At 43.3% G+C, this 25,360-nt stretch overlaps 2 protein-coding genes and 1 pseudogene across 12 annotated transcripts; 2 read left to right on the forward strand and 1 right to left on the reverse strand.

The window, feature by feature from the left end:
- The first annotated feature begins 1,293 nt into the window (after positions 1–1,293).
- LOC120808425 (trans-1,2-dihydrobenzene-1,2-diol dehydrogenase-like) lies at positions 1,294–2,936 on the forward strand (annotated as a pseudogene).
- A 2,987-nt stretch (positions 2,937–5,923) lies between these two features.
- dhdh.2 (dihydrodiol dehydrogenase, tandem duplicate 2) lies at positions 5,924–9,619 on the forward strand. Of its 2 annotated transcripts, none has more exons than XM_040197575.2 (7): positions 5,924–6,384; positions 7,206–7,317; positions 7,426–7,589; positions 7,851–8,103; positions 8,622–8,746; positions 9,000–9,150; positions 9,332–9,619. In XM_040197575.2, exons 1-7 carry the CDS (start codon positions 6,187–6,189, stop codon positions 9,439–9,441), a joined length of 1,113 nt encoding a protein of 370 aa, XP_040053509.2. In that variant the 5' UTR covers positions 5,924–6,186; the 3' UTR covers positions 9,442–9,619. The 2 variants fall into 2 exon arrangements, with proteins under 2 accessions (XP_040053509.2, XP_040053517.2); XM_040197583.2 differs by having other exon boundaries at positions 6,101–6,246.
- A 61-nt stretch (positions 9,620–9,680) lies between these two features.
- pkma (pyruvate kinase M1/2a) lies at positions 9,681–24,966 on the reverse strand. 10 transcript variants are annotated; one of them, XR_013451573.1, is made up of 11 exons: positions 21,142–22,644; positions 18,090–18,274; positions 17,864–17,955; positions 15,308–15,439; positions 15,038–15,224; positions 14,680–14,950; positions 14,423–14,573; positions 14,074–14,226; positions 12,221–12,914; positions 11,123–11,304; positions 9,681–10,879 (listed from the first exon to the last, which is right to left on the reverse strand). XR_013451573.1 is itself a non-coding variant. In XM_078085470.1 (11 exons), exons 1-11 carry the CDS (start codon positions 24,879–24,881, stop codon positions 10,773–10,775), a joined length of 1,662 nt encoding a protein of 553 aa, XP_077941596.1. In that variant the 5' UTR covers positions 24,882–24,966; the 3' UTR covers positions 9,681–10,772. The 10 variants fall into 10 exon arrangements, 9 of the variants coding, with proteins under 9 accessions (XP_077941596.1, XP_077941597.1, XP_040053499.1 ...); XM_078085470.1 differs by lacking the exon at positions 21,142–22,644 and adding an exon at positions 24,847–24,966 and having other exon boundaries at positions 12,748–12,914; XM_078085471.1 differs by lacking the exon at positions 21,142–22,644 and adding an exon at positions 23,420–23,724 and having other exon boundaries at positions 12,221–12,387.
- Positions 24,967–25,360: the final 394 nt, after the last annotated feature.

A 25,360-nucleotide genomic window follows, 5' to 3' on the forward strand; every position in this document is an offset into this window, starting at 1 on the left:
CGGCGGTAAATCTTTTGCTTTGACTCCCTGCGGAAAAGTAGGAATCCAGGGCTCAGCTGAGAGCGAGAGCGCTGGGGTCCCGGTGCACAGATGATGGGCAACCCTGTGCAAGCCCTGTGCAGAATACCCTTCTCTGACCACCTGAGTCTCTGCCCTGTGTGCCTGTCTGCCAGTCAAGTCACACAAACCCAATGCATTGCTCCACACCAATATAACATCTTACAAATCCTCTTTTACACTTTTAATTATTTTCTTAGCAGCTGTGGTTTGGCTAGATAAATACCACTCCGTCCAGAGAACCTGGAGTAAAAAGTTTAAAAAGTACAAATTACTCAAGTAGGAATTGGGCATTCCCATGGCAACCAGGTCCTGTGGTATAGACAGGGATATCACGCCAACCCCAATACCATTTGCATACAAATCGCCCAGCTGGCACCTTGTTGTTATGACAACGGCACACAGCTTCCAGTGTTCATTTCGAAGTGAAATACAAAAGGCAAGCAACAAGCATGTAGAATCATTGATGAAATCCTTTTTTTTTTCATAATGAGGAAGTTGCTGACACTATGTTCTCATGTAAATCCAATTATCATATTGCTCCTGCAGGAAATAAGGGAGAACATCACATCCTGCATCCTTTATATTATTGGACAAGTTAATAACTGGAGTGTACTACAAAATGACTGTAATATCCAATGGGTTTGAATTCAGAATGTTGTATTATTGTCAAAAATATTACTATTCTTGATGCCAAAACAATTCAACACATATAATGTGAGCTCAAGCTGACATAATGTGCATTCATCTTCTCCTCAGTTCACCTCATTTTTGCAATCCTTTATGTAATTCCTTATATTAAGAAATGCCAACTCCTCAGAGCTTGAAAGAGAAAGTAAACTCCGCTGACAACACAGTGTCCTCTAGTGGCAGGAAGTTTACACAACCCCGCGTCTGTCTTAAATGGATAATATTCAGCTCAAGGGCAACCGAACGGATGTTTTTTCATCGTCCTCCCGGCTCAGCTCACTGGCCAGTTAAGTTTCCCTGCCGTGGATACTATGAGCAGCATATCTATTCATACCCCCCCAAAAAAACACCCATGTTTAATAACTAGCTTCTGTGTGGCTGAAATAGGATCGCAGCCTAATCAGGGGCTGTACCACTGTGCTGATCTTTGGGCAAGGTGAGCCCCCGCCCTGCACGCACTAAGCTCTGCTTTCTATTGTTTGAATCCCACCGATAATCCTGTTACAGATCGCGAGAGACAACTGGCATTAACCCCTTGAGTCCAAGATGAACGGCCTATGTCAGCGAATTCACAGCAGTCGGTGTGTGTGTGTGTGTGTGTGTGTTGTGTTATACCCTCTAACCTCGGGGCTGCAGCAAAGGGCAGGCGACGCATCACCGGCATATTAATTTGGTAGCCTTCTCGCCGAAGTGCTGCTGGCTGTAAGGCATGACAGTTTAGTACGTTTCGTCCCCTGAACGTGCGACCTTTCTCAAGGTCACCACTCGCCAGCAGCCGGGATCTTTACTAAAGCAGCACCGCCCTCATCTGTCACTTTAACTGTACGTTCCCAAGTCAACATCGCAACCCGACGGGGGCTTTCTGGGGAAGATCAGCCATGACTCCAGCGTGGCCATGAGGATCAGGTACTCAAACGAGCTCACTACATCTCCATTGTCTCACAAGTTGTCTCCTATGCCCTAAAGAGAGCTATTTGAGGAGCTTGGAGCGTGCCAACGAGGTTGCCAAGACACATGGTATTCCAAAGGTTTATGGCAGCTACGCGGAGCTGGCCAACAAGACAGACATTGGTGGGTTAAGAGCTGCGAGCAGCTGCATGGGCAGAGATAGTGTCTTGTTGGTGTCGCTGTTTGAAGCTCTGCCTGAAACATACAGTATGTGTTCTTATAGACATTGTATACTTGGAAGGGCTGCACACGGCGCACTGGCGAGTCGGTCCGCTTTCCCTCAAGGCCGGACCGAATTATATGAGCTCTGGACCGGTAAAAGACCTCGTCTCCGCAGTCGAGGAAAACGATGTCTTCCAGATAGAAGGTAGTATTGAAGGATAGAGTAATAGAAGGTGAAGGTTTGTTGATAACACCAAACAAAATGAGGGTGTTTAGAGTTAATAATCATCTTTCCCTTTAGTGTCTATCGCAATATACTAACCATATTACATTTATTTTTTATTTAGCATGTTGGAAAACAAAAATTGCATTATTTGCTTTGCGGACAAGATGAGAATGTATATCATACCCATTTTACATAACATTACAGTGAGAGGAGTGCAGTTATTTGCAGCAAGGGACATTATTGTAGGAATTAAAACCCTGAACGTCCTTGGAATATTTACATCTCATAGTGCGAGAAAACAGTCCATCTGCCACAACACTCATGGCAGGTGGAGAAAGTTGCGATTTACCTATCGCTGTGGAAATAAACTGCTGCTGAGGCGAATCTCCAGGATAAGCTGTTTACTGTTGCAGTGATGTTGGTTTTCAGCTGTGTACCTATCAGGCCATCTGGTCACGCTGTTTCCCCTGTGCACGGTGAGGTGCGCAGGCTGCTGGCGGTGAACGCGGTAGGAGAACTTAAACTGGTAAAAGCCAACTTCGGCTAAATAACCCCCCCCTTCTGTGGAGAAGGAACTGGGTGGAGCTGTAATGCTGTAAAATGGTGAGTGTACAGCTTGCAGTTTTGTGCTGATGGTGTTCAACGGAGTGCGGCCAGAGTCAATCCAAGCCACATGGTGCAGCTTTACTCAGGTACTATTCGGGGCAGCGATCATGCAGCAGAGGTGGAGGTCGATTTGCATCATTAACCACATTGTATGAATAACTGAACACCAAGTGGATCGTAAAAGTGTATAAGAAAATTGTTACACAAATCAGAAGTTTTTGCATCTCATGCCAGCGAATCTTCAATAGCATTGAACTTATTTGACCTTTGACTTATTTGACCTTGGCCCCCCACACTCAGGGTGGATTGACAAGGAGACAAAGTCTTTCTCTGAATTTCACCAATAGCACTGTGCTTCGCTATGAGGCAGAAGAAGTGAGGTGTCCTTAAAAAAGGGTAAAACAGTTTGAAAGCAGCTGAAACCCCCATTTGAAAGAACAATTGTGCATATCAGGGAAACAGTCTCTTTCCTTGAGAAGATTTGGACGAATGTATGAACGCACTCATCAGATTACATTACAGGTCATTTGGCAGACGCTTTTATCCAAAGCGACTTACATTACACTTTAAACCCATGACTTTTTTCACATTTTTGCCCAGGGAGCAATTAGGGGTTAGGTGTCTTGCTCAGGGACACTTCGACATGGAACATGGGGCAGCCTGGAATCGAACCACCAACCTTGTACTTCCCAGCACACCTTCTCTAACCCCTGCGCCACGACGCCATTCAGAATCAATGCCTTCATCAGTCCTTGGCATGTCCTCTAGTTGATACAGTACTACACAATTTGTTTTGCTCGTTATGAATTTACATAATCTTTAGAATCCTGCTACGACATAATTTATGCCTCATTGTGAATATGTGCACAATTTAACTACGGTTATAAAGAGACTTTCAGTCAATCAGATTTCCCTTTTACACTCTGTGAAACGCACACTGTTAATCTGCAGGACGGAAGGAGAGACAACGGATGACTGTGGCAGTCTTACTTACGGGGATCATGGACAAAATCAGGGAAATCGGTGTGAATACGTTCAGACAGGAGAGCCAGCGAAGACCTACTCACCTACTCATCAAATGGAAACCGAGGGAGCTGCTGGAGGCAGGCTCTGGGTCTTTGGTATGAGCCGATCACTCATGGCAGTGTGGGACGGAGCAGACACGGCGCCACTGAGACAAATGTGGATATTGAGTGGCCGCCGATTGAAAACAAAAGCAGCTAATTATCTGACCATGTTATTCAAGGCATTTATTTCTGCTTGCTTCCCGTTATTTTTACTCCATCTAATGGACCTGTCAGAGGTCCAAACTGTCTAAACAGTTTAACCCGGAACCACCAACCTTGTAGGTCCTTATGATACAGTGCTTGATAAAAACTGACACTGTTAGTTTAAATATGTCTAAAACCTGATAAATCACAATGTAAACAAACAGACCAGCCATTTCCTGTCATCAAGTCCTAGGCCTTTAGAGGCATCCTCAGCTGTCACTGTGTAGTGTGTGATTGATGAATCCAATGAAGGATAGATAGTCGAAGCCTTGTTTCATTTCAAATATCATCCGCTAGAGAGAAGAAAAGGACTTCAAGTGGCACATTTGAATCAAAGTGTTTTATCATGCGTGACCCCTGTAGTTGTGTACAAATAGACTCATCTTCTCCACACAAAAATAGCTCGCACTGCCTGCTGTTCAAGGTTAGGACAGAGGAAGGCCTGTTGGAGTCAGCGAAGAGCACGGCCCATTTAATACTTATTTTTCAACCCTTTTGCCTCATGCTGTAGGCATGCTGAATAACTGTGTCTCCCTGACACAGGATGGAGTCCGTTTGCAGTAGTGCTATTTCGTCAACTGTTTCGCTTGGTTGGCAAATAATGCTCAATTTGTAGACATAGAAATAAGAAAATAATAATTCAAAGTAAATTGTTTTTCGTGCCACAACTTGTTTATTATAGTGAATATTTATACGGACCTTTCAGCATTAAGCGACAAACTGTTAAATGGAACAATTATGCATGTAGAACCAAGAGGGCTGTTTTTGACTTGGAACAGAACATTACCAATTGAATAATCAAAATAGTCAGTAAGGTCAAACTGAAAAATAATTGTAATGAAAATAGCCACTCGGTCTGGGCATGAAAAAAGGAAGGGATAAAATCACAAAACGTTTACTATTAGTGTACTGGCAATCTTTGCTGTACCTTTGGCCTTCTTTCCAACGAATGTATCTTTACCATCATGCACAGGTAGGACTGAAGTTATTACGCAGACACACAAAGACTTTCTGACAATTATTGCAGTTGAGGTTCGTGGTTTTATTGCAGTAAATAGTATAAACAGATACATACCGGTTGATTTCGATCTGTGGACTCCAGTTCGCGGTCTGTGATCTGTGGTCTGGTGAGAACTGAATGTGCTCCCCCTACCTGTGTCCTCCACTTCCTGTCACCTATTTACAACCATGTGCATCTGATCACTGCCACCTAGTGTTCAAAATACTAATAGAAATATATCCAAACAAAATAAAATATCATGCCAACAATAAACATACATGGCTCCTATAATTAGTATAATTTGTGACACTATCACTACTATTGCTGTTCAACCTCACAGAGACAATAATAACTCTGTGCCTCTACCTTGTGGCAGTGAGGTGCCACTGTTGATGTCAAACCATGTCCCAATCCAGAGGCTCCTTCCTCCAGAGGCTGCATAGCAGTTTGCGATTTAGAGGACTGACCTGATGAGTCCTTTGCGGCCCAGAATATACCATCATGCATTCTGGGCTAATGAAGATTTAATTTCATTCATGATGGAGAAAGACAACCCGGCAGCGAGGGAAGCGGTTTAAAAAATGCTTCAGTTGTGTGACCTTGGTCGCTCATGTCGTGGTTTTAAATACACAAAAAACGAGACAACAACATGCTTTTACTTGTATCTCTTTATTCGGGTAACCTCTTATTATGATATATGTGATGTATTTAATATGTGAATATTACATCAATAGTTATCCCCCCCTGCCTGATCTGGAGGAATCCCACATAGTTGTCCCCAGTATGTTGCATATCAGACGTTTGATTCCGAGTTTTTGTTGTGAAAGGCATTTATTGGCGTGGGTGTTTTGAGCAGGCATTCGCACCCGCTACCTACTCTGTCATTCACGCTCGTACTCGCTAGTGTCCTCCTGCGCATGTCCTGCGCATGTCAATCACCGCCTCGCGAGTATCCAAATGTTTATTTCCGGGTTGACATGGCTCCCGTGAGGCCACGCCCACCACACATCTGCCTCACGCACGCGAAATAAAGCAGTTTATTCACAAATCAGTTATCTCTTTCTTAAATAAAATTAAATTCCTCATCACACCGCAATGCATGCTGTTATATTCTGGGCCGCCAAGGAGACATCAGAGGTGTCCTCCGAAGCCGAGACTGGAAGGCTGCATTCGTCTGCGGCATTTGAAGGAGCCGACAAAAACGAGTGGTCGCGTTGCAGTGACGCATGCAGTCTCTGAAAGGACACGGCCGCTGGATCGGGAGTTCGTTGAAGATAAGAGACAAGGTAGTCCTTCGGTCGTCTCGCAGCGGGGACATTTACGGAATTTGGACAATGGCTACCAGGTGGGGAATATGTAGCGCGGGGAAGATCAGTAACGACTTCACTGTAGCGCTGAAAACTCTTCCTCCCGAGGACCACCAGGTATGAGTATATAGAGAGTAGATAGAAACGAACGCTGCTTTCACATGCAAGACGTTTCGCGAGGATTATCAGCTTCGTTACAATCTGCTTCCAATGAAATGTTACAGAGTCACAACGAGCAGCTGAGCTAAATGCAGTCACACCATTCATTAAATGCAATGTAAACTTCTGTTGGCAGCATTCTTTATACCGTAAGTGACGCACTAAGTGCGCATCTACACTCTCTAACCCCTCATGAGTTACGTCATTCATTATGACGTTGAGGAGGAACATATTGACAATACCGGTTCAAAAGCAGAGGGGTACAGTTTTGTCTAATGTTGAAAACAACAACAAAGTTCCACATCTAAGGAAAGTCATGTATTGAACCCAAATTGAATCTATGAATAACAAATTGCCAATTCAACTATTTTTCCATTTCTTGTGTCACAAAGAAAAGCACAGTTCCAGCATGACAACCATTAAATAATGCAGAACGTACAACGTCCAAAAAGACTCAAACAAGTACATTTCTAGGGAACAGAAGCGCGTTGATAAACAATTAACAAGACACCTCCATCTGCACTACTTGCACCTCATATTTATATTGTACATATTAGTATTATATAGTATATTATATAGTATTATATTAGTAGCATATGTTTATGCTTAGTTTTTGTGTTCTGTTTCGTTGTCCTTAATGTCTTTCTTCAGTTTTCTTTATATTCTGTTGTTTATTTGTATATCGATGTACGACAGAGCAACGTGTAACCGGAGACAAATCCCATGTAAGCCGATTCTGATTCTGAGCATTCATTCATTGTGAAAAACTGTATTTACAGGTTGTGGCTGTGGCAGCTCGCAAAGTAGAAGATGCACAGACGTTTGCCAAAAAACACGGCATCTCCCGGGCATACGGCAGCTACGAGGAGCTGGCCAGAGATCCAGATATAGGTCGGTCTTATTAGGTCGGCCGACGCGTTTCTTTTCGTGTACTGTTGATTTTTACAGAACCATCTCTCTTGCTACAGCAAAATCTGGTTTGTTTGTTTCTGTGTGCAGATGTGGTGTATGTGGGAGCTATCCACCCCTACCATCGGAGTATTTGTCTCCTCCTCACGAACGCCAAGAAGAATGTGCTGTGTGAGAAGCCGCTGGCCATGAACTCCAAGGAGGTGAAGGAGATGCTGGCCTCCGCCAAGAGGAACGACGTCTTCCTCATGGAGGTGCGGATGGACGAACTCTCGATTGCTCAAATTTCTTGTTCTCCACTTTTTACTTGCAAAAACTTTTATCGGTGAAAACAGAAAAAGGATTGCAGCATTGTTGCTTTTGTTTCAATCGCTAAACCGTTTTCTGTCACATGTCAAACAGTTATTGGTTATCACATGTTGTCTAAGTGACAAATGCACTCAGCAATTTGTTTTTTCACATACTACTGGAACCGGTATACAACTGTAGAAAGGGCATGCCGCTCTTTGCTTTAGGCCGTCTGGACCCGATTCTTCCCGGCCTCGGTGGAGATCAGGCGGCTGCTTGCCCAGGGGGAGGTGGGGGAGGTGAAGATGGTAAGATCGGAGTTTGGCGTGCCGGTGAAACACCTGCCGAGGTCGATGCAGAAGGAGCTGGGCGGAGGAGCAATGCTGGACATCGGTATCTACTGCTTGCAGTTCATATGCATGGTGTACAATGGAGAGAAGCCCGAGTGCATCCAGGCCACGGGGGTCTGCATGGAGACAGGTGAAGACAACTCAATGACATGATTTCTGAATTTGTGTCGCCTCATTAACATCTGGAGGTGTTGCAAAAGTAGCACATGGATTTACTCCCCCCCCCCCCCCCCCCCAAAAAAAACCTCCCACGATATGAGCTTTAGGAATCCTTGAAAGGCCTTTTGTAGTGGCCGAGCTGTCCAGCTCAAGCCTGCTTTCACCTGACTTTCAACACATAACAGGGTGATGGTGTCAGGACTGTTGTAAAACAACCTCAGCCATGTAAATACATCTATACATGTCTACAGCCCCATATAATAATAAATGGGAGCTTTTAAGTTGCAGCTTGTAAAGCCTTTGCCAGTTGTATTTTCTACAATATATCAATTGTTAACCAAAGGAGTGTAGCAGTCTGAAAATAATTCTCCCTTTTTATGGCTTAACTTGCACAATAAAAGTTAAGATATGCTGCACACTGCAAGTCATACGTTACATCATTTAAAACGGAGTTTCCCTCAAAGTTGAGTCATGCATCTGTCATTGCAGGAGTGGATGAGACAGTAGTTGTCACTATGAAGTTCTCCAAGAACAGGATGGCAGTATTTACTTGCTCTTCAGGTGTAGAGCTACCCAATGATGCCATTATTGTGGGGACGAAGGGCAGTATCAGGGTAGGTCATAAAAGCATTGCAAAAAAAAAAAGTTTGCATTAAATGCATGTAAAATATAAAAGGAAATGTTCGTGAACTCATGTCAAGTGTGAATAAATGTAGGAACATTAGTAAAATAAGTCGCTTTGGATAAAAGCGTCCGCTAAATGACCTGTAATGTAAAATGTGTTTGACAAGGATGCAGTATTTCCACAGTGCACTTTTTAAGTGTATGCTTGCTGTCACTAAAAATATCCTGTTGCATGCTTATTAGATCCCTGCCAATATGTGGTGCCCCACAGCATTAGTAGTGAACGGGAAGGAGAGTCAGTACCCAGTGCCAGACCCGTCTCTGCCCCTCAACTTCCTCAACAGTACGGGGATGCGTTACGAAGCAGAGGAGGTCCGACAGTGTTTGCTCAAAGGTACAGATCAAATATTCAGCAAGAATGACCTGTGCCATTCCCAAAGTAACTAAAACAAGCATGTTATGGCAAATCAACTTGCTATACACACTTTCAACACAAGATGGCATCAGCTGCTCTTAAATGGCCATTTACCCAACATGACTGTTAATGTTCTTACTGTACGATCTCCACCATGCAGGGCTTAAGGAGAGTGCAGTAATGTCCCATGAGGACTCTCTGCTGCTGGCCGAGGTGGAGGATGAGATTCGCAAGCAGGTTGGGGTGGTGTACAGCCAGGACTGCCAGTGATTACACGCCATTTGTTAATTAGCATAAATGGTTTGTGTTCCAACTGGACTCAAGCTTCCATATGTTTAGTGTTTTGATAAAGATGCTTGACATTTGTATGCTCAACTAATCACAATCTAATGTCTAACCATACAGGAAAGCACATTAAATGTTTATAGAATAAAGTTTTTCCACCAGATTCCACCTTTCAAACTTATCCATGATTACGCTCAAACAAAACATGCTAAGGCAAATACATGTAGGTGCGTATACTTTTTTTTATTGATGAAATGTAGTCTTTTTGAACAGCTCAGTACATTAGTTCTTACACTCTAGCATTACAATCAAAAGCATTTTAGACACGTGAAGACAACTACAATGGGAAACTCACATTAAGGGAGAAGCAGAAGGGTTCTACTGGTCACCCATTAAAGTCGGGAGGGAAAGGAAGTCAACCCGCCATCTGGTCCCCAATGAAAACACTACAAGTGCATATTCATACCAGTCATCAGAACCGTACATGATTTATAAGTGCCAACTTTGATATGATCCAAATGCAAATAAAGGCCAAGGCTTTATGAAACATCTAATATCACAAACACAGTAACTTACTTAAAACCCCTCTGAGGTGGACATCCAAGACGAGCATTTCTCTAGTCAGACAAAATATAAGCAGTATTGGATGTCCCAAAACAGAACCTCACCACCCACAACGGTCAAGTATAATATCAAATGTAACATGGTCTGGAGGAGATCGGGAGTGTACTTCGACACTTAAATACAGTAATAGCTGGCATTGAGAGACTACACTTCATACAGACGGCACTACAAAGGGAGCAGTTTGGGTGGAGTGGGGGCAGATCTGTAGGAGGAGCCCTTTGACCCAATAAACCACGTGTTGGTTATATATCGGCAGAGGAGTGTGATTAGTAAACTACAGTACTCAAAAGGTGCTCTTTTAAGATCCGTCCACCAACTCCACCTGAACAAGCGCCAGCATGAGCATTCACACACTGGGTCACCTTTAATAACACGTGTTGGAGTGAATAAATACAGCGGTTTCTGGTTGGGGTTTATTAAGGCCCTGCAGACCGGTTTGATTGAATCAAAGTGAAAGGAATGGAAACGTAAAGTGGAATTTTAGGAATCAAGCCTCCACCCCAACCGTAAACATCTTTGGCCATAAGGACTATTCTTGTATTTATTTACTTTCTTGCCTAAATGATAAACAGTTTGCCATTTAAGTGGGAGCCCAGGCGTTGGATAAGAAGAGTTGTGAGCTGGAGTGGAGCCCGGAGACCTATGAAAGAGATAAAGGTGGAGGGAGAAAGCGGAGCAGCCCTTTGGGTGGTTCAAGCCACCAGAACCACACGCATGGTGTTGGTGTAGCCAGAGCCGGGGCGCCAGCCAGTCAAGACGATGACAGCGTCTCCTGCTTTGAAGAAGCCTCGGGCCTTTCCTGGAAACCAAACAAAGTATGTCAAGTCAAATTCAGAGTAAATTTTTAAATACAAAGTTGCAAATTTGAGCAAAAAAGTAGGTATGTTTTCATTAGCTGCATACGGCTCCATTTTACTTGTCCGTCCAATCAAAAGGCAACGGACGGGACTTAAATCTCTTGTAACTGTACTCCAATATTCCATTTCACCTCACTTCTCTATTAGACAGTTGTGTAAAACCAACAGGTGAAAAGAGAACATACCGACATCCATGGCAAAGTTGACGCGCATGTCGACGTCCTCTGCCCACACATCGTGGGCGGGTTTGGTGTAGAGAACGGGGAAAATGCCGCGGTACAGGTGGGCTTGGCGAGCGGTCTGCGCGTTACGGGTCACAGCAAGGATGGGCGCACGCGGCCTGTATCTGGAGATCAGGTGGGCGGACCTGCAAACACACACAAGGTGCCTTAACTCACTCACATTCCCCGTTAAGCAAATGATTGCAACACTAATAAAGATTAGGGAGGCACACAAACCAACACGTTTAATGTAACACCAAGTCAAGCTTACTACAAGTGAGCATAAAATATCTTTACTTTTAGAAATCTAATACATATAAATATTTAGTAAATTATGTCTGTTTGATTCTTGGAGAAAGCAATTTAATGGGATTAAAACCCTGAGCCCTGCATACGGTGGTCATTTTCAGATATTTCAGCCAATTTAAAATCATTCAGTCATGTTGAGTGTTTGCCACGCTGAAAAGATTCAATTGACTTGATTGAAAACAAACGTATGGAGTTGTGCGGCTCCAACCGGTGCAGCAAAATAACCGGATGGTCAGGAAAGCTGAGCAGAGGTAACACCCAAGCTGCCCGGAGAGGTCTGATTAGCCAAAATAAGTGACACCTGTTGCATCTTGGGTATGCAAAGGCTTAAAGTCAAAAAAAGCAGGTGGCCCAATCCAAATGTTCAGTCACGCTTACTCAGATTTTAATGCGCAACAAATTTCTCTGCATCTTACGGTATTGTAAACAACGAATGATTCCAATAATAATTTTTAATTGGACGACATTTAATGTTCTATTGAAAGCCGTTTGGTAGCACTCAATTGGATTAAACCTCTTGTGATGTTAAAGTATGCGAAGGATGGACATTGGGTTCATCATTGACCCCACTCAATATCTGTTGCTTTCTCCACCCACCCGATGTAATTTAATACAGACGCACAGACAGACCCACACACAATCAAAAGGGGGGGGGGGGGGGGGGGGGCAGGTCTGAAGGAACTAAAAGGAGCTGCGTCGGCGACAACCTTACCTACGGGACCGGCATCATCTCCCTCCCCCAGCCTAGCTTACCTTCCGGTCTCAGTGACAACAATCACGGCACTAGCGCAGCATTTGAAGGACGACTCAACGGCGCCAACCGCTACGGCCTCTGAGGGGTCTCTGGTCAGGTAGGAGTTTCTCCTCAGCTCCTCAAACAGTTGTCTGTGGAAAGTGGCTGCCTCGGCCTCTCGCGCTATCTGAGCCCAGAGGTGTCACGAGGGAAGGGTGGGGGTGGTGGGGTTACTCTCGGCCACACACATTCACACAACTGACAGTGGCCGGCAAACGTGTAGCTAGACCTTTGGTTAAAGGTTGGATGATGGGATAAATTGAGAAAACCAAAGACTTAAAGGTTTTGGATCAATGTCTGAATTCGATCTTCTAAAACCGGGCGCTTGAATTTCTCCACCAGTAAAATCAACCAGTAGTCTACTAAGCGTTTGCCAGGCTCTTGCAGTTACTTTATCAGTCAGTCCCTTTGTGGCCCTACTCTCGCTCCCTCCTTAAGCACTGGCATTAGTCCTCACCGACCAGCTAGGACCAGATAACCTGCCTACCTTCCAGAGCCAGTGAGGACAATCATCGCCGAGGCCAAGCTCTTAAAAGAGGCCTCAACGGCGCCGATTGCAATAGCCTCAGCGGGGTCTTTGCAGTACGGCGTGGAGCGACGCAGGTCCTCAAACACCTGCCGGTGGAACATGGCCGCCTCGGCTTCACGAGCAATCTGGCACAAGTGAGGGCAAGATGCATCAAGCAAAGGCATTCCCACAGACGTAAAATGAGGATAGAACAGGAGACACGGGGCAATGTTAGAGGCACACAAGAAGAACCACAGTTTAAGTAGGAGGGAGAGGAAAAATGACATAGAATAGTTTAGGTGGTCAGTACGGGGGAGGAACAGGGAAACATTGGCGTTAAAACATATCCAAGAAAATTATTTCAAACATTTAGGGCTTTAGACATAAAAAAATAAAATCTTACTATGTAACATGTGCTGATCCGAGTTAACGCAACTCTGCTGCTGAGAACCTTTTACAAAAGGACTATTAAAGCTAAAGATAAAATTATAAAGCACGATAATGAGAGCCAAGCTTAAATTACTAAACGGTAAAAAAAAAAAACGGGTCAACTAAATATTAAAGAAATGGTTAAAAGCTGTTAGATTGAAATAAGTGAGTAGTCAGAGTTGGTCTAGGAGATATTAAGAGAATGGGAAATCTTCAGAGGTGTTAGGTCACTCTTTAGCTGGCCAGGAACAGCACACAAATTTGGCAGGACGACAGCAAGCTAGAAAAGGCAAGAGCTGCAGTGCTGCTGAGTCACTTCTGCATAGCAGTGCAAAAACACGCAGGCGAGCACAGTGACGTTAGCGGAGAAAGGCCTGAACAAGTCAGCATTTAGTGCATTACGCATCCCCGCAACTGAAGATAGCTAATTCTCCACAGTGATGGCTTCAAGACCTCTAGATAGATTTACTTGAGTCTGTCCCTGTCTTGTTATTGATCCATTATTAAACATTTTGGAAACACAAACAGCACACATTTTCCAGAATAAACACATTATTCCAGTCCTCTATGTGCAAAATTAGTTGTTTTTTTGCATTACTCATCGCTGATGTTCCTGCTCCCTCCACAGATGTTATTTAAGAGCATAAGTACACGTAGCCAGGGGCGATTCACCGTGCGGTGTCAAGTCTTGTTTGATAAGTTTAGGGCTACTGTAAAAGATTAAGAAAGGCTGAGAAGAGCAGCATAGGGAATTTGTTACAGGCTACAGGTATTTACCTGTAGAATTCTCTTTGAGCAATAATACTTGTTATAATTTGTACACTCTGGTATGAAACACTTTTCTATTATCTGTATTTCATAGAAAAATGAATTTACCATGTGCTGTGTGCGTACTGCCTCCAGAGGATAGTCTCCCTTGGCAGTCTCTCCGCTCAGCATGATGCAGTCGGCTCCGTCCAACACGGCGTTTGCCACGTCACTGCCCTCAGCGCGTGTGGGCCTGGGCTTCTTGATCATGCTCTCCAGCATCTGAACGTGTTCAGAAGGGTCACATACAGACACAATAAATGCTAGAATTACATTTTAGGTAGATTACATTTAGACTGCCGCCTTCACATTCTCATGAATACAGCTACAGGCACCCCAGTCTTTGATCAAATAAACCGTAGCTTTTTGGCGATAGTATTGCTGGACAAATACAGTACATCCTTTGCTTTTATCTAACCTGAGTGGCACATGTGATCGGCTTTCCAGCTCTGTTGCAGCGACCGATCATCATCTTCTGGGCTAGGAACACCTTCTCTGTGGGGATCTCAATACCCAGATCGCCACGGGCAACCATGATGCCATCGCTGGCCTCCATGATCTCGTCAAATCTGCACAGGAGAGAAAATTACAGCCGTAAGAGGCATCAATACCATGTGAATGCACAGGAAATAACTGAATAACCAAAATAAAGATTAAAACACCATCCACACACACCTGCGTACACCCTCATGGTTCTCAAGCTTGCTGATGATCTTAATGTTTTTGCCTTTCTCTCCCAACACTGCTCTGACAGCGTGTACGTCTGCTGCTTTACGTATGAAGGAGGCAAAGACCATGTCGACTCCATGCTCCACACCAAACTGCAGGTCCTGGATGTCCTTTTCGGAAACGGCAGGCAGGTCTACGGCGGCACCAGGGAGGTTCACTCCCTTCTTGCTACCCAGGGTGCCCCCGTTCTCAATCTCGCACACAAGGAAGTCCGAACCTGGAGAGACAAGGAGCCTTTAATTTACGCACAGCGGGGGTATTTTCACAAGGGCTTTTATTTGGGGTTTGCTCCTCCTCCACTCACCAATCTCCTTGACCTGAAGGGACATGAGTCCATCATCAATGTAGATCTTGCTGCCGATTTCGACTACATTGGGAATGTTCTTGTAGTCCAGCCAGAGGATCTCCGCACTGCAGTTCTCCTGATAACTATCATCTAAGGTTATCTTGATCATGTTGCCCTTCTTTAGCTCCACCTCAGCAGTTCCACTCTGTCAAATTAGCAGACAACAGTTGGCTTTAGTTTCATCCACAGCTAATAAAGCCATTTGAAGATGACTCATTCTAAACTCACCCCCTTGATGAGGCCAGTCCTGATCTCTGGGCCCTTTGTGTCCAGGGCAATGCCGATCGGCCTGTATTGGATGCTGCCAGGCTCGAAGCTCTCGCAGGCCGTGCGCACATTCTTGATGGTGTCTGCATGGTACTACAGAAAAGTAGGACACACGTTGAAATACCGCCAAAAGGAGAACACTGAGCAAGCTACTGAACTGCACGTTTATTCTTTTTTGATGACACATGTGACCTAAATATCAAACTTCTTATTTTGCACACATTGCAATGGAAATAAATCTCATTATGCAGAGGCAATGGTGTTATATTCAGCAAAAGTCAAGGTCAGTTTAGGGCAATTAAAAGATAAGTTGATAACAGTAATAAACACGAGTCATATTGTCATCACCATATGACTACCACCATAGTCATAAGGTTCTTTCTACCACTTGAACTGGCATGTAAGTAACTCCTAATATGTGCACCAAGGACACTAATCAAATGCCAAGTAAATGTCATGAGGTCATTGGAGACCCCAAATATAAATTTGGGTTATTAGATATAGAATGTGGCTTAAAATGCTTTGTGTTTCTCATGAGAACATTCCTGTTAAGTGGTGTTGATCGGTCTTTTAGAAAGTCATTTCTCATGTGGTCATAAATTGCAGGCTAATGGACATTTAGAACAAGAGCCGCGAGTCGTTGCCAAAGCAACACACGGCTTAAACGTCACACCTGGGTAACCAGAGCTTTCAGTAATTACTTAAGTGGCAGGTGATGACATTGGCTGCCTTTCACAATGACAACAGAGCTAACAGTCCTTGCTGCACTATGACTAAAAGAAAGCCTGGCTGCTTGCACCAAGTGCAAAAAACAAAACAAAAAAGAATCCATAATTAGAGCTCAAGGATGCTGCCAAAATCCTTGAAACTTCAGTTAAGGTTAAGTCTCCTATTGCTTGGCGCTGTGAGTTTGAAACAATCTTTCTTTAGATATAAAATGAAAGAAATGATATAAAATGAAGTTGAGCAAAATAATTGTTTTTTGTTGTGTAACTGCAGTGAATTTAGGGCAGGTAACTTTTAACAAACTCCAGTTACGGTTCTATTTTCCTTTAGGGTTATTAAAAAGAGGGTATAGTATTTAGGGCGATCTAGAGGCAATAATTGAATAACTCATTTAGCCGGCCGCCATGGTGCTACAGTAATTGTAACTCACAACTTCACCTTCAGATGTCACCAAATCCTACAAAACTGCACCATTAACTGCTTGGATTTGATACCCAATATACTTTACACTCTAAATTAGAGTGACCTTTGTGTTTATACGTTTGACATGACATGTGAAGTCTAAGCGTGATGCCAGCGGAGGAGATAAAGGCCAGGAAGCTACAGATACTATTTATAGTAGCCCAAGCCAACAAAGCTGATTTATTTGGCTATTTTCCAAAACTCAGCTTTTGATCTTATTGAAACAAGCAAACCCACACAAAAGAGAAGATACTTTCAAATCAGGAGGACATCACCATCTCTCGTTTATTTATTGTATGGACAGCTAATTTCCTTTGACAAATATCTGAATTAATATTTGATCTTCTGGGGCTATTGGATGCCATTCAATTGAAATAAGTTGCATGATCTTCCATAGTTAAATTGCAAATTAATCCATTTTATATCTATCTTACCTCTATAAGAATGTACGCTGAAAGGGATAAAATACAACATGGGAGTATTTATTTTTAGAACTTTTGACCGAACAAAAAAAATTAAATTATAACATGTCCAACCCAAGCACAATGAGAAACAAGTCTCAGTGTGCTGACAATATGTTTAGAGTACTGAATCTTCTTGCATGTTCAATCTGTTTTAAATAAAGCAGTGTCATTTTATATTTAGTTATTGTGCTTAAATAAATGTAGAGGGTTGGGTCAGGTTGTCAGACAGCACACGGGAACTGACTGCCAAGAATATATGAACTAGCGGCAGTATGCCAGACTCTTATATTTGTATTACTTAGATTTGGTCACTGAAACTATCTTGGGGAATAAATCCAACTCATTGAAACACTTTGCTCAGCTAGCCTGATCAATGAACTATACCCTATTGTACCCTATGGTTGAATGCACTTATTGTACGTCGCTTTGGATAAAAGAGTCAGCTAAATGACATGTAATGTAAATACATAGATCTGTTTTTTTAACCAGTTTGGTGCTCAGGTGTATTGACTTCAAAGATTATTTGCCTTGTGTGACATAAATACTTGTTATAGCTACATAACTAAATTGAACTTGTTAGTCAACCCAGATTTTTAATCTATCTTTTCCCCATTCATGCTGGTTGGCCAGGTCCAGTGCAAAGTGTTTAAACTTTATAACGTGCTTTTGACCCTGAGCATTGTTATCATTAAGAGTTTCAAACACTGCTTGAAAAGCTACCAAAGATCAATATACCAATCTTTAAAAAAAGCATCCATCCATGTTTGACTTGAATTATCAGCACTGTGAGCGTGAGACAATGTGACTTGTTAGCTGGACCTGACCAACACAATCACATAGTGGACAGAATTGTGCAAAGACCCACCTCATGTGTGCCATGGGAAAAGTTCATGCGAGCAATGTTCATTCCAGACTTGATCATCTCCTGCAGCATATCCACAGAGCGGGATGCTGGCCCTGCAGGCAGTTATCAAAAAAGAAAGTATAACTTTTAAAATGTTACATTTACTATCAAGTGTTACACATTGTAATAAACACATATAATGTTGCAACCTTAGCAGTAACAATGTGGCAGCTAAATGTTGACCAACCGATGGTGCAGATGATGCCAGTATTGCGAGCGGTGGTGGGCTCCGAGTCGATGTCCAGCAGGCACATGTGCTCGAGGAAGGTGTCGGCCATGGCAGCGTTGAGCTGCTGAGTCTGGATGAAGGCAGAGCCCATGTCTGGAGACTTTAACTGAGGCATGGCAATCACTGGTGAAACTGGAGAAGTCCTGCAGAAGAAAAAAATATTGAGGACACAGCAATGGCAACGGATCGCTTTCTCATATTTACCAGCTTGCCCGGGCTCCCTTAAATTGGTTCGATAGTTATCAGCCACACTCACTCACTGAACCCCCCCTCTGGATGCACCGTAGTTGTATTTATGTAGTTCAGAGTGGAGCGAGAGATCTCTGGTGACTAGTATTTGTCACACTGAGGTAACATTGGCAAGCAAATAATGGCCAAGTCCTTTGCAACATACTGTAGCCAATTGTGCAGTGTGGCTGTGGTTTGTGATTGTGAAAGTCCTGCTGGGAATCAAATGTTTGTTGCTGATGTAAGACGATGATCGGGCTTATGATATGTAGCCACTGCAATTCTTTTTAAACAAAAAGGTTGTATTTGGAGTTAACTTTCACAAGACTATCCTTTATTCAGCTGGTATTTGCTTTAAAGGTTGCTCAACCAGCAGCGTAACAGTGACTACATGCATGTATAGTCATGACAAAAGGAAAAAGAAACCTCGTTTCAGTGAGGCTCCATTTTTCTGACAATTTCAACATGATACATGAATCTTGATCAAACATAAGGTTAATGAGCAGAGTAGTATAGCTTATTGAATTGTGACACCATATTGTACATTCCATTCCCACCCACGGCAACGCCATCACTCATCTACAGGGCTGGAAGTGCCAGATTAACACTAGTCTTACTTGAGACAAAAGATTACAAAGTACTGTATATGAAATCCCAAAGGAGACCACGGCAACATTTTGAAATGGCTCAATAGTGACATGGATTGACGTTTGCCTTGTCTCTTCCTTTTTTGCCTTTCAGTCTAAACCCGAGAGGATAAGACGTAGCAAGGCTTCTCTAAAGTGAAGAAAGTAGGATCTGAAACTAGCAGGATTACTTTATCAAAAAAAATGTAATGACTTCATACCAAATGTGATAATGCACCTGTACTCAAGTGTGGTTGATGTGCCCACTATATACACCTACTTTTCACAAATAATATTTTACATCAACAACAAAAGAAAAAATAGTTAAAGCACGTTTCCATGATTAAAGGACATTCCCAAAATAAAAATATATCATGCAAGATGCAGAAGTAATTGGGGGGGGGGGGGGAATAAAAAAATACATGACCCCTGCCAAACTAACTTCAGTCCAAACCTCCCAGTGGAGATTTAGTTCCCTCGGTTTAAATTATACATTGACGCGCACTTCAACAAAAGAACTCACTGGTTCCTTCCTTGGCAGAACAACAGGCTAACAAACTAATATCACTACTAAAAGGGGAAAATCCTTGAGTTTATTCTAGTCACCACTACACTCAAACCCTGTCCTGAATAACAGCCTAAGCAGGAAGTCCAAGTGGGAACACGCGACAGCATGTGACCCAGCCGGGTGTCTGCCATCTACAGTGTTAAGTGTTGGAAGTAGAATTTACAACAGAGATAAGACAATTTGCATCATTCTGGAGATTCCACTATACCGACAGGCTGGAGCTGCTGGCTGATTATGTAACGGGCCGGGCCAGTGCTCTACGTGAGCTCAGTCACATCCCACTACTGCAACAGTCTTCTAAAGGCCGGGGGCAGACAGCCGAGTGGGCTGAACCACTAGGAAAGACTGCAGGGGGGGGGGGGGGGGGGGGGTTCCATGTGGTTTTCTCCCAGCAACATGTTTTCATCAGTCACACTTTATTAATGGGGACATATTTAATTAATTAGATCGATATTTTAATGAACAAATTACTCAGAATATTTGAAGTTACCGAGAGTGTGCCGTCATTGTAGCCTGTTAATGTTTTGAGCTTTAGTAATTTAGAGTGGATTGATTAATTTCATGGTGACCAATAGTTACCGAAACTTACCATTTCAATATATTTCTGCAGACAACGCAACACTGACCGTTGCAATTGCAAAACCGAAAGAGGATGCGCACGTGCCTTAGAGGGAAAAGTCAACAAAGTTGAAGGCAAATACCCGACAAGCCATCAACTACAAGATGCCTGATATAATACGGCCAAAAACTGAATTAACCTCCATAACATGTCGAGTTTTGGCAATGTAAACAGCGTTGTGTATGTACTTTAGTTACCTTGTAACCAAACATTGTCCAAGCAGTCAGTCGATACTAGTACAAAACCAGGCTCTAAGAAAGTGTTAGTGATCGCCATGAAGCCAGCTTGATTTCCAGGAAGGCTTAAAGGATGCGATTACCCTCAGCACATTTCCATGATGTGAAGTGTGCATCTACTACAAAATTGCCCATCATATCGTTATTTCCTGCTCTGGGTCAAATTTGATTGGCAATCAAGTCACAGCCTGAGTGTTTGTCGCTTCAATCAAAGTGAATCCTCTGGCGACCGTTATCACCCTCAGGTGAGAGTTACTTTTGGAGCCACTCAGTTGTCAGAGGAAATATGAACTATATAAATAAACAATCTTGCTAAAACTGGTAACTTAAAATCAAGGAGTAGGCTTTCCAAGTCCTTCCAGAAAGATCAAATGAAAGAATGGCTGACTAAAGAACTAGATAGCGTTCCGGACCCCAAGGCAGCCATGGAGCAGTTCGCACCAGCTGTAGTAACCCTGACACAGATGCAGCGCTAACTTTAGAGCTGCCTGCTAATAATCCCCTCCAATCCCTTAGACAACTCAAAATTATGAAAAACACTGAATATGCGCTCAACATAATTTCCGTATCACGTTTCTGTGAAACACGCCAGCCACGAGAGCATTGCCGCCAGGGTGACATGACATTTAGTAGCATTACTTTACAACACCGGGCGTATCAGAGTCGGCGCACGGAGACAGTTGACGGGTCATCGGATCACACTCAAAAAGGAGGCACCATTTGCACCACGTACCCCCAGCAGATCTTTCGGTTCCTCCTGGGGACAAACCGGCCCGTCACGACCAATGACCTCCACAACAGGGCCAGGCCGCTGGATCTTGTAATGCAAAGGAGGGAGCCACTCCTCGCTGCGGCAGTCCTCGGCGAGCTGACCGCTGCAGTGCACACATTCAGGTGCGCACGGGTAAATCCCTTCAATAGGGATAAAGGGTACGGAAAGCACCTGCTGCGACTGGGCAATCGCCATGACCGGACACAGAAGGACATGAGACCTCCACGACGACACAGCAGGTTCACATTGACGTTACTACGCTGCTAGGTTATACAACCCCCCCCCCCCCACCCCCCCCTCCAGGTCTAAAAACAGAGTCTGGGATAATAATAACGCACATCATGCAGAGGCCGTTTGTAGAAATATAATATTTTACACCTGTAAACGCTAAACATTACATTTCGTGACCCTTCAAAAAAGGTTTACGTCCAGAATTCTACAGAGCGCTGTAAAAATTGTGTAGTTAACACATCTAACATGTTTAAAGCAACCGCTTCACATCAAACTGATGGCATGGTTTTGTCAGTGCAGTCAGGGGTGTCTGCAGTGGCAAAGGCTTTCCCACAATGGGGATTATTCCCACTATGACTCCTCAAATATTCTGCTATAGGTGGTGAGGGACTGCGTGAGAAACGCGCCAGCTGCCAGAGGCCCAGTGCACTGCACCGACAACTAGCTGGGCTGCAAATTAATTAATTAACATCCAGAACTACAGTAGACTCGACTATTCGTAATCAGCTTTTGCAAATGGATCATTACCTGCTTCTGGCAGCTGAAAAATATCAAGAGCTAAAACGGGTGTAATTAGACACGCACATGCTTTTGTTTATTTCACCAGTTCATATCTGTAGATGAAGAGTCTAAAAAAAACTAGTCCAAGAACTCACAGTAACATAATTGATATCAGTGCATGAGCACATTTTTAAAAAGTGAAATATATTTCAGTGAGGCAGACACACCACGCACTGGTCAGCGCACAATCTCAACAGGATTCCTGTTCACTTGACATCACAACCTGCCTGGGCTTTTGAGATACGGACTCCATTTTGTCAACAGGACCAGGAAGGACACAGCAATGACTGGGTCTCCAGGTTTTGTTACACCACAGGCAATTATTTCTCACAACACAGGTGGGATACACCAGAGGCCCAGTGCATGTCCAGCTTAAGGTCACAGTGGACGTATTTGACAAAGTGGGTGACATTATCGTAATTCAAAATGGACGTATGGACCACGCATTGTCAAAGCCATCACTAGAGACGACATAAGCAAGAGAGGGTTAGTGTTGCTATTCTGTCCGTGTATTTACAGTCAACAAGTGCGGTTCTCACTGGCACCACTGCAATAAGATACTGCAGTGGAGCTGAAGAAACATATATAATACAAACATAGTGTCTAAAGCATAAAAGAACGAGGCTATATGAAGTGTTCCTGGGGAACTAAGCTAGGAAATGATGAAAAGGGATGAACGTTTTCAAAAAGGCATGTCCAGACTAACGTGTCGTATGAATAATATTAACAACGCATGGGGAGGTTAAGCGCGGATGCATTTGTATCACAAGCTAAAAAACTAGGGGTCGTTTGTAACGATACGGGGGGTCTCGCGTGTCCACTGCAGACGCATCCATGCGCTAAAGGTCACGTTCTCATCCTGCGTCACATTTTCCTGATCGAGAGCGACATCACAGAGACTGACCAATGGGAGACCGAGAAGACGCAGCCGCCACACCCACAACGGGAGGCAACAGGAAGCGATTCTCTAACGTTCAAACATTGTATGCATCACATTCTATTTAAATCGACGTTGAGGTAAAAACCAGTGTTTCTCCATAACACGAGAACATGGAGTGTTAGTTGGTTCGTTCCATAACGATCTGCTCAGCGACCGAAAAAAATAGGAAATCCTCCATTTTGGCCATCTATTAACTTAATTTTGAAATGACAACGTTTAGAGAAATACCAAACCTGGACAAAAAGAAATGGCCAATCTAACGTTACGCTACGGGAGCATCCGCGTTCAAACATTTGATTAAAACAGGGTTAGGCGTAACGTTAGACGGCAGGCTACCAGTGACCAACTCATACATTCATGGACTTACCACCTCGCAGGATGTAGCTACAGATATATTAAAGACAAAAAGGGTTAGACGGCAGATATTTGGCAGTGTTCCACAAGTTATCAGACAACTTCCTTAGAATGACGGGAGACCACGTTGTAGGCAACGTTGAGGACACCCACCTTGTCTCGCTGCTTAGAGAGATGCAACTGCCGTTGAACGCACTGAGCCTGGCTCAAGGTGATCTTGTTAGTGACTCACACCGCGGAACTACTTTCTAGGGATGCTGTCACATATCCATCCGAGAGAACGAAGATACATTAAAAATAACACGTCACCATCGCATTGTTCTAACCGCGGTCACCACAATGCATTCTAACACCTGTTTTATTTTTAGGGTTACGCTGGTGGCGAGTGGGGAAACGTTAAAAACTAATCGCGAGGCGGAATGATACGCCGATACGGAACGTGATGGAGGTGCTTCGGTGAGTTAGAGAGCCAATCGGGTCGCTTGAATGCATCAGTTGATGACTGGCCCGGCCCACAACTCCAACATGTGACAGTGAATGGCGTGCTCTGCCCTTACACAGGCAATGCTTTTAGTTGCAATAGGCATTACTGGTACTCTATATATTTTCCACTTTGATAACCCCTTTAAGTTGGTCACGTTTGTGTGCTTTTAGATCCATTATCCTACGGACGTGCAAATGATCGGCTGCCGAAGTGGTTCATGGAAAGAATCATCAAACATAATTAAAGCAGCGCGGTAACTGTCTTGTAAGCTACACCTATTCTCTCAAATCGGATGCACTTGATAAATCCCAAATAGCTCGCTACTTTAATGTTTGAGGCAATGCTGCCATCTAGTGATGAAAAATAATACAACAGTTTTTAGATTTCTCTCTTTTCATTGTTTTACCTTTATTCACTATTTTTAGTAACTTCCCACTGAGTATTGGGAATTACTTTTAATCTATTCATGTCGTTTAAGTATAATTATCCTGTAGTTTATCATAGTTTACAATACATTTAATTCTTTTTACAATTCAAAAGGAGGTTGTGCGCATAGAAATTTACAAAATGTAAGACACAACTGATATTGCTATACCATTACACAAAATCTACTACTTTCAAACTATATCAGAAAATAAAAATAATAGCAAATATTTGATTTCCACAAAACACAAACGTTTGAGAAACCTTGTTAGAGGTACACAGTGCAGCTATTATTATTCCCAACATTATGAATGTCATGCCTTTACTAATCAGCTGTAGTATCAATGGTTGACAGTTACAATAGAAATATTGTCTGTTTATCCAGAGCGATTAAATCTGATGTGGTGTTCAGCTCTGCTTAAAAAATGGCATACAAAATCTAAAACCTTGAAAGAAGCACAACGGTCTATTATGTCTTTACTATAGTATGGTTTGACTTTTAAACTTCACATTTGACAGGTAGATCAGAGAAATCAATCTTGCAAGGATAGTCTTTAACATACTGTTTACAGATAAAGAAAACTCCAATGCTGATGTTAATTTCCTTACTCCCTCTAGCCTAAGTGTGCACTTTAGTACACACTTCTTCCCCTGTGTCCATTTTTGTTCTCACCTGGTTGTGTGGGCCGTGCTACCTCCGCTGCCCATGTTGCTCTAACACTGGTCTCTGGCAGCCTCTGCCTGGTTCCACTGCACACCACTACCTGAGGCCAATGGACACACCTGTCCAGGTGAGTGACAGATCTGCCATCCAGTCACCATGTCCGCTGGTCGAGCCTGTGGCTGTCAGTCAGTATTAATTGCTGCTAACCCCTGGGCCACGAGGTCCAGTAAGACAATGTGGCAATATGCTCAGATAAATCTCAGAGCAGATAGGACGTCCTAATGCTTCATTGTGTATTAGGAATACTATTATGAGTACAGCAGCGGGAGCTTATGAGTACAGTAGATATAACTAAAGAGGGGATGCGTAAAGCATACATAAGTTCATCAGGCACAAATAAAAAGTATGAGTACAATAAAATAACATATTTATTAAATTATATTACAACACAGAAAATGGTGAAATAACACTAATGACACCAATTTAGAATTCAATCTTTGGTGGTCAAGCTGGGCTGGAAATG

The sequence above is a fragment of the Gasterosteus aculeatus genome, chromosome 12 (genome assembly GCF_964276395.1).
Source record: "Gasterosteus aculeatus chromosome 12, fGasAcu3.hap1.1, whole genome shotgun sequence".
Classification (NCBI taxonomy): Eukaryota; Metazoa; Chordata; class Actinopteri; order Perciformes; family Gasterosteidae; genus Gasterosteus; species Gasterosteus aculeatus.

Excerpts from the sequence above, each read along its gene's own strand:
- pkma (XM_040197555.2), bottom strand. The coding sequence starts at position 21,395 with ATGTCCTTCTGTGTCCGGTCATGGCGATTGCCCAGTCGCAGCAGGTGC. Across the intron at positions 14,574-14,679 it reads AACCATGAGGGTGTACGCAG|ATTTGACGAGATCATGGAGG; the intron begins GTGTGTGTGGAT and ends TCTCCTGTGCAG. Across the intron at positions 14,227-14,422 it reads CGATCACATGTGCCACTCAG|ATGCTGGAGAGCATGATCAA; the intron begins GTTAGATAAAAG and ends GAACACGTTCAG.
- dhdh.2 (XM_040197575.2), top strand. The coding sequence starts at position 6,187 with ATGCAGTCTCTGAAAGGACACGGCCGCTGGATCGGGAGTTCGTTGAAG. Across the intron at positions 7,318-7,425 it reads GGCCAGAGATCCAGATATAG|ATGTGGTGTATGTGGGAGCT; the intron begins GTCGGTCTTATT and ends TTCTGTGTGCAG. Across the intron at positions 8,747-8,999 it reads GGACGAAGGGCAGTATCAGG|ATCCCTGCCAATATGTGGTG; the intron begins GTAGGTCATAAA and ends CATGCTTATTAG.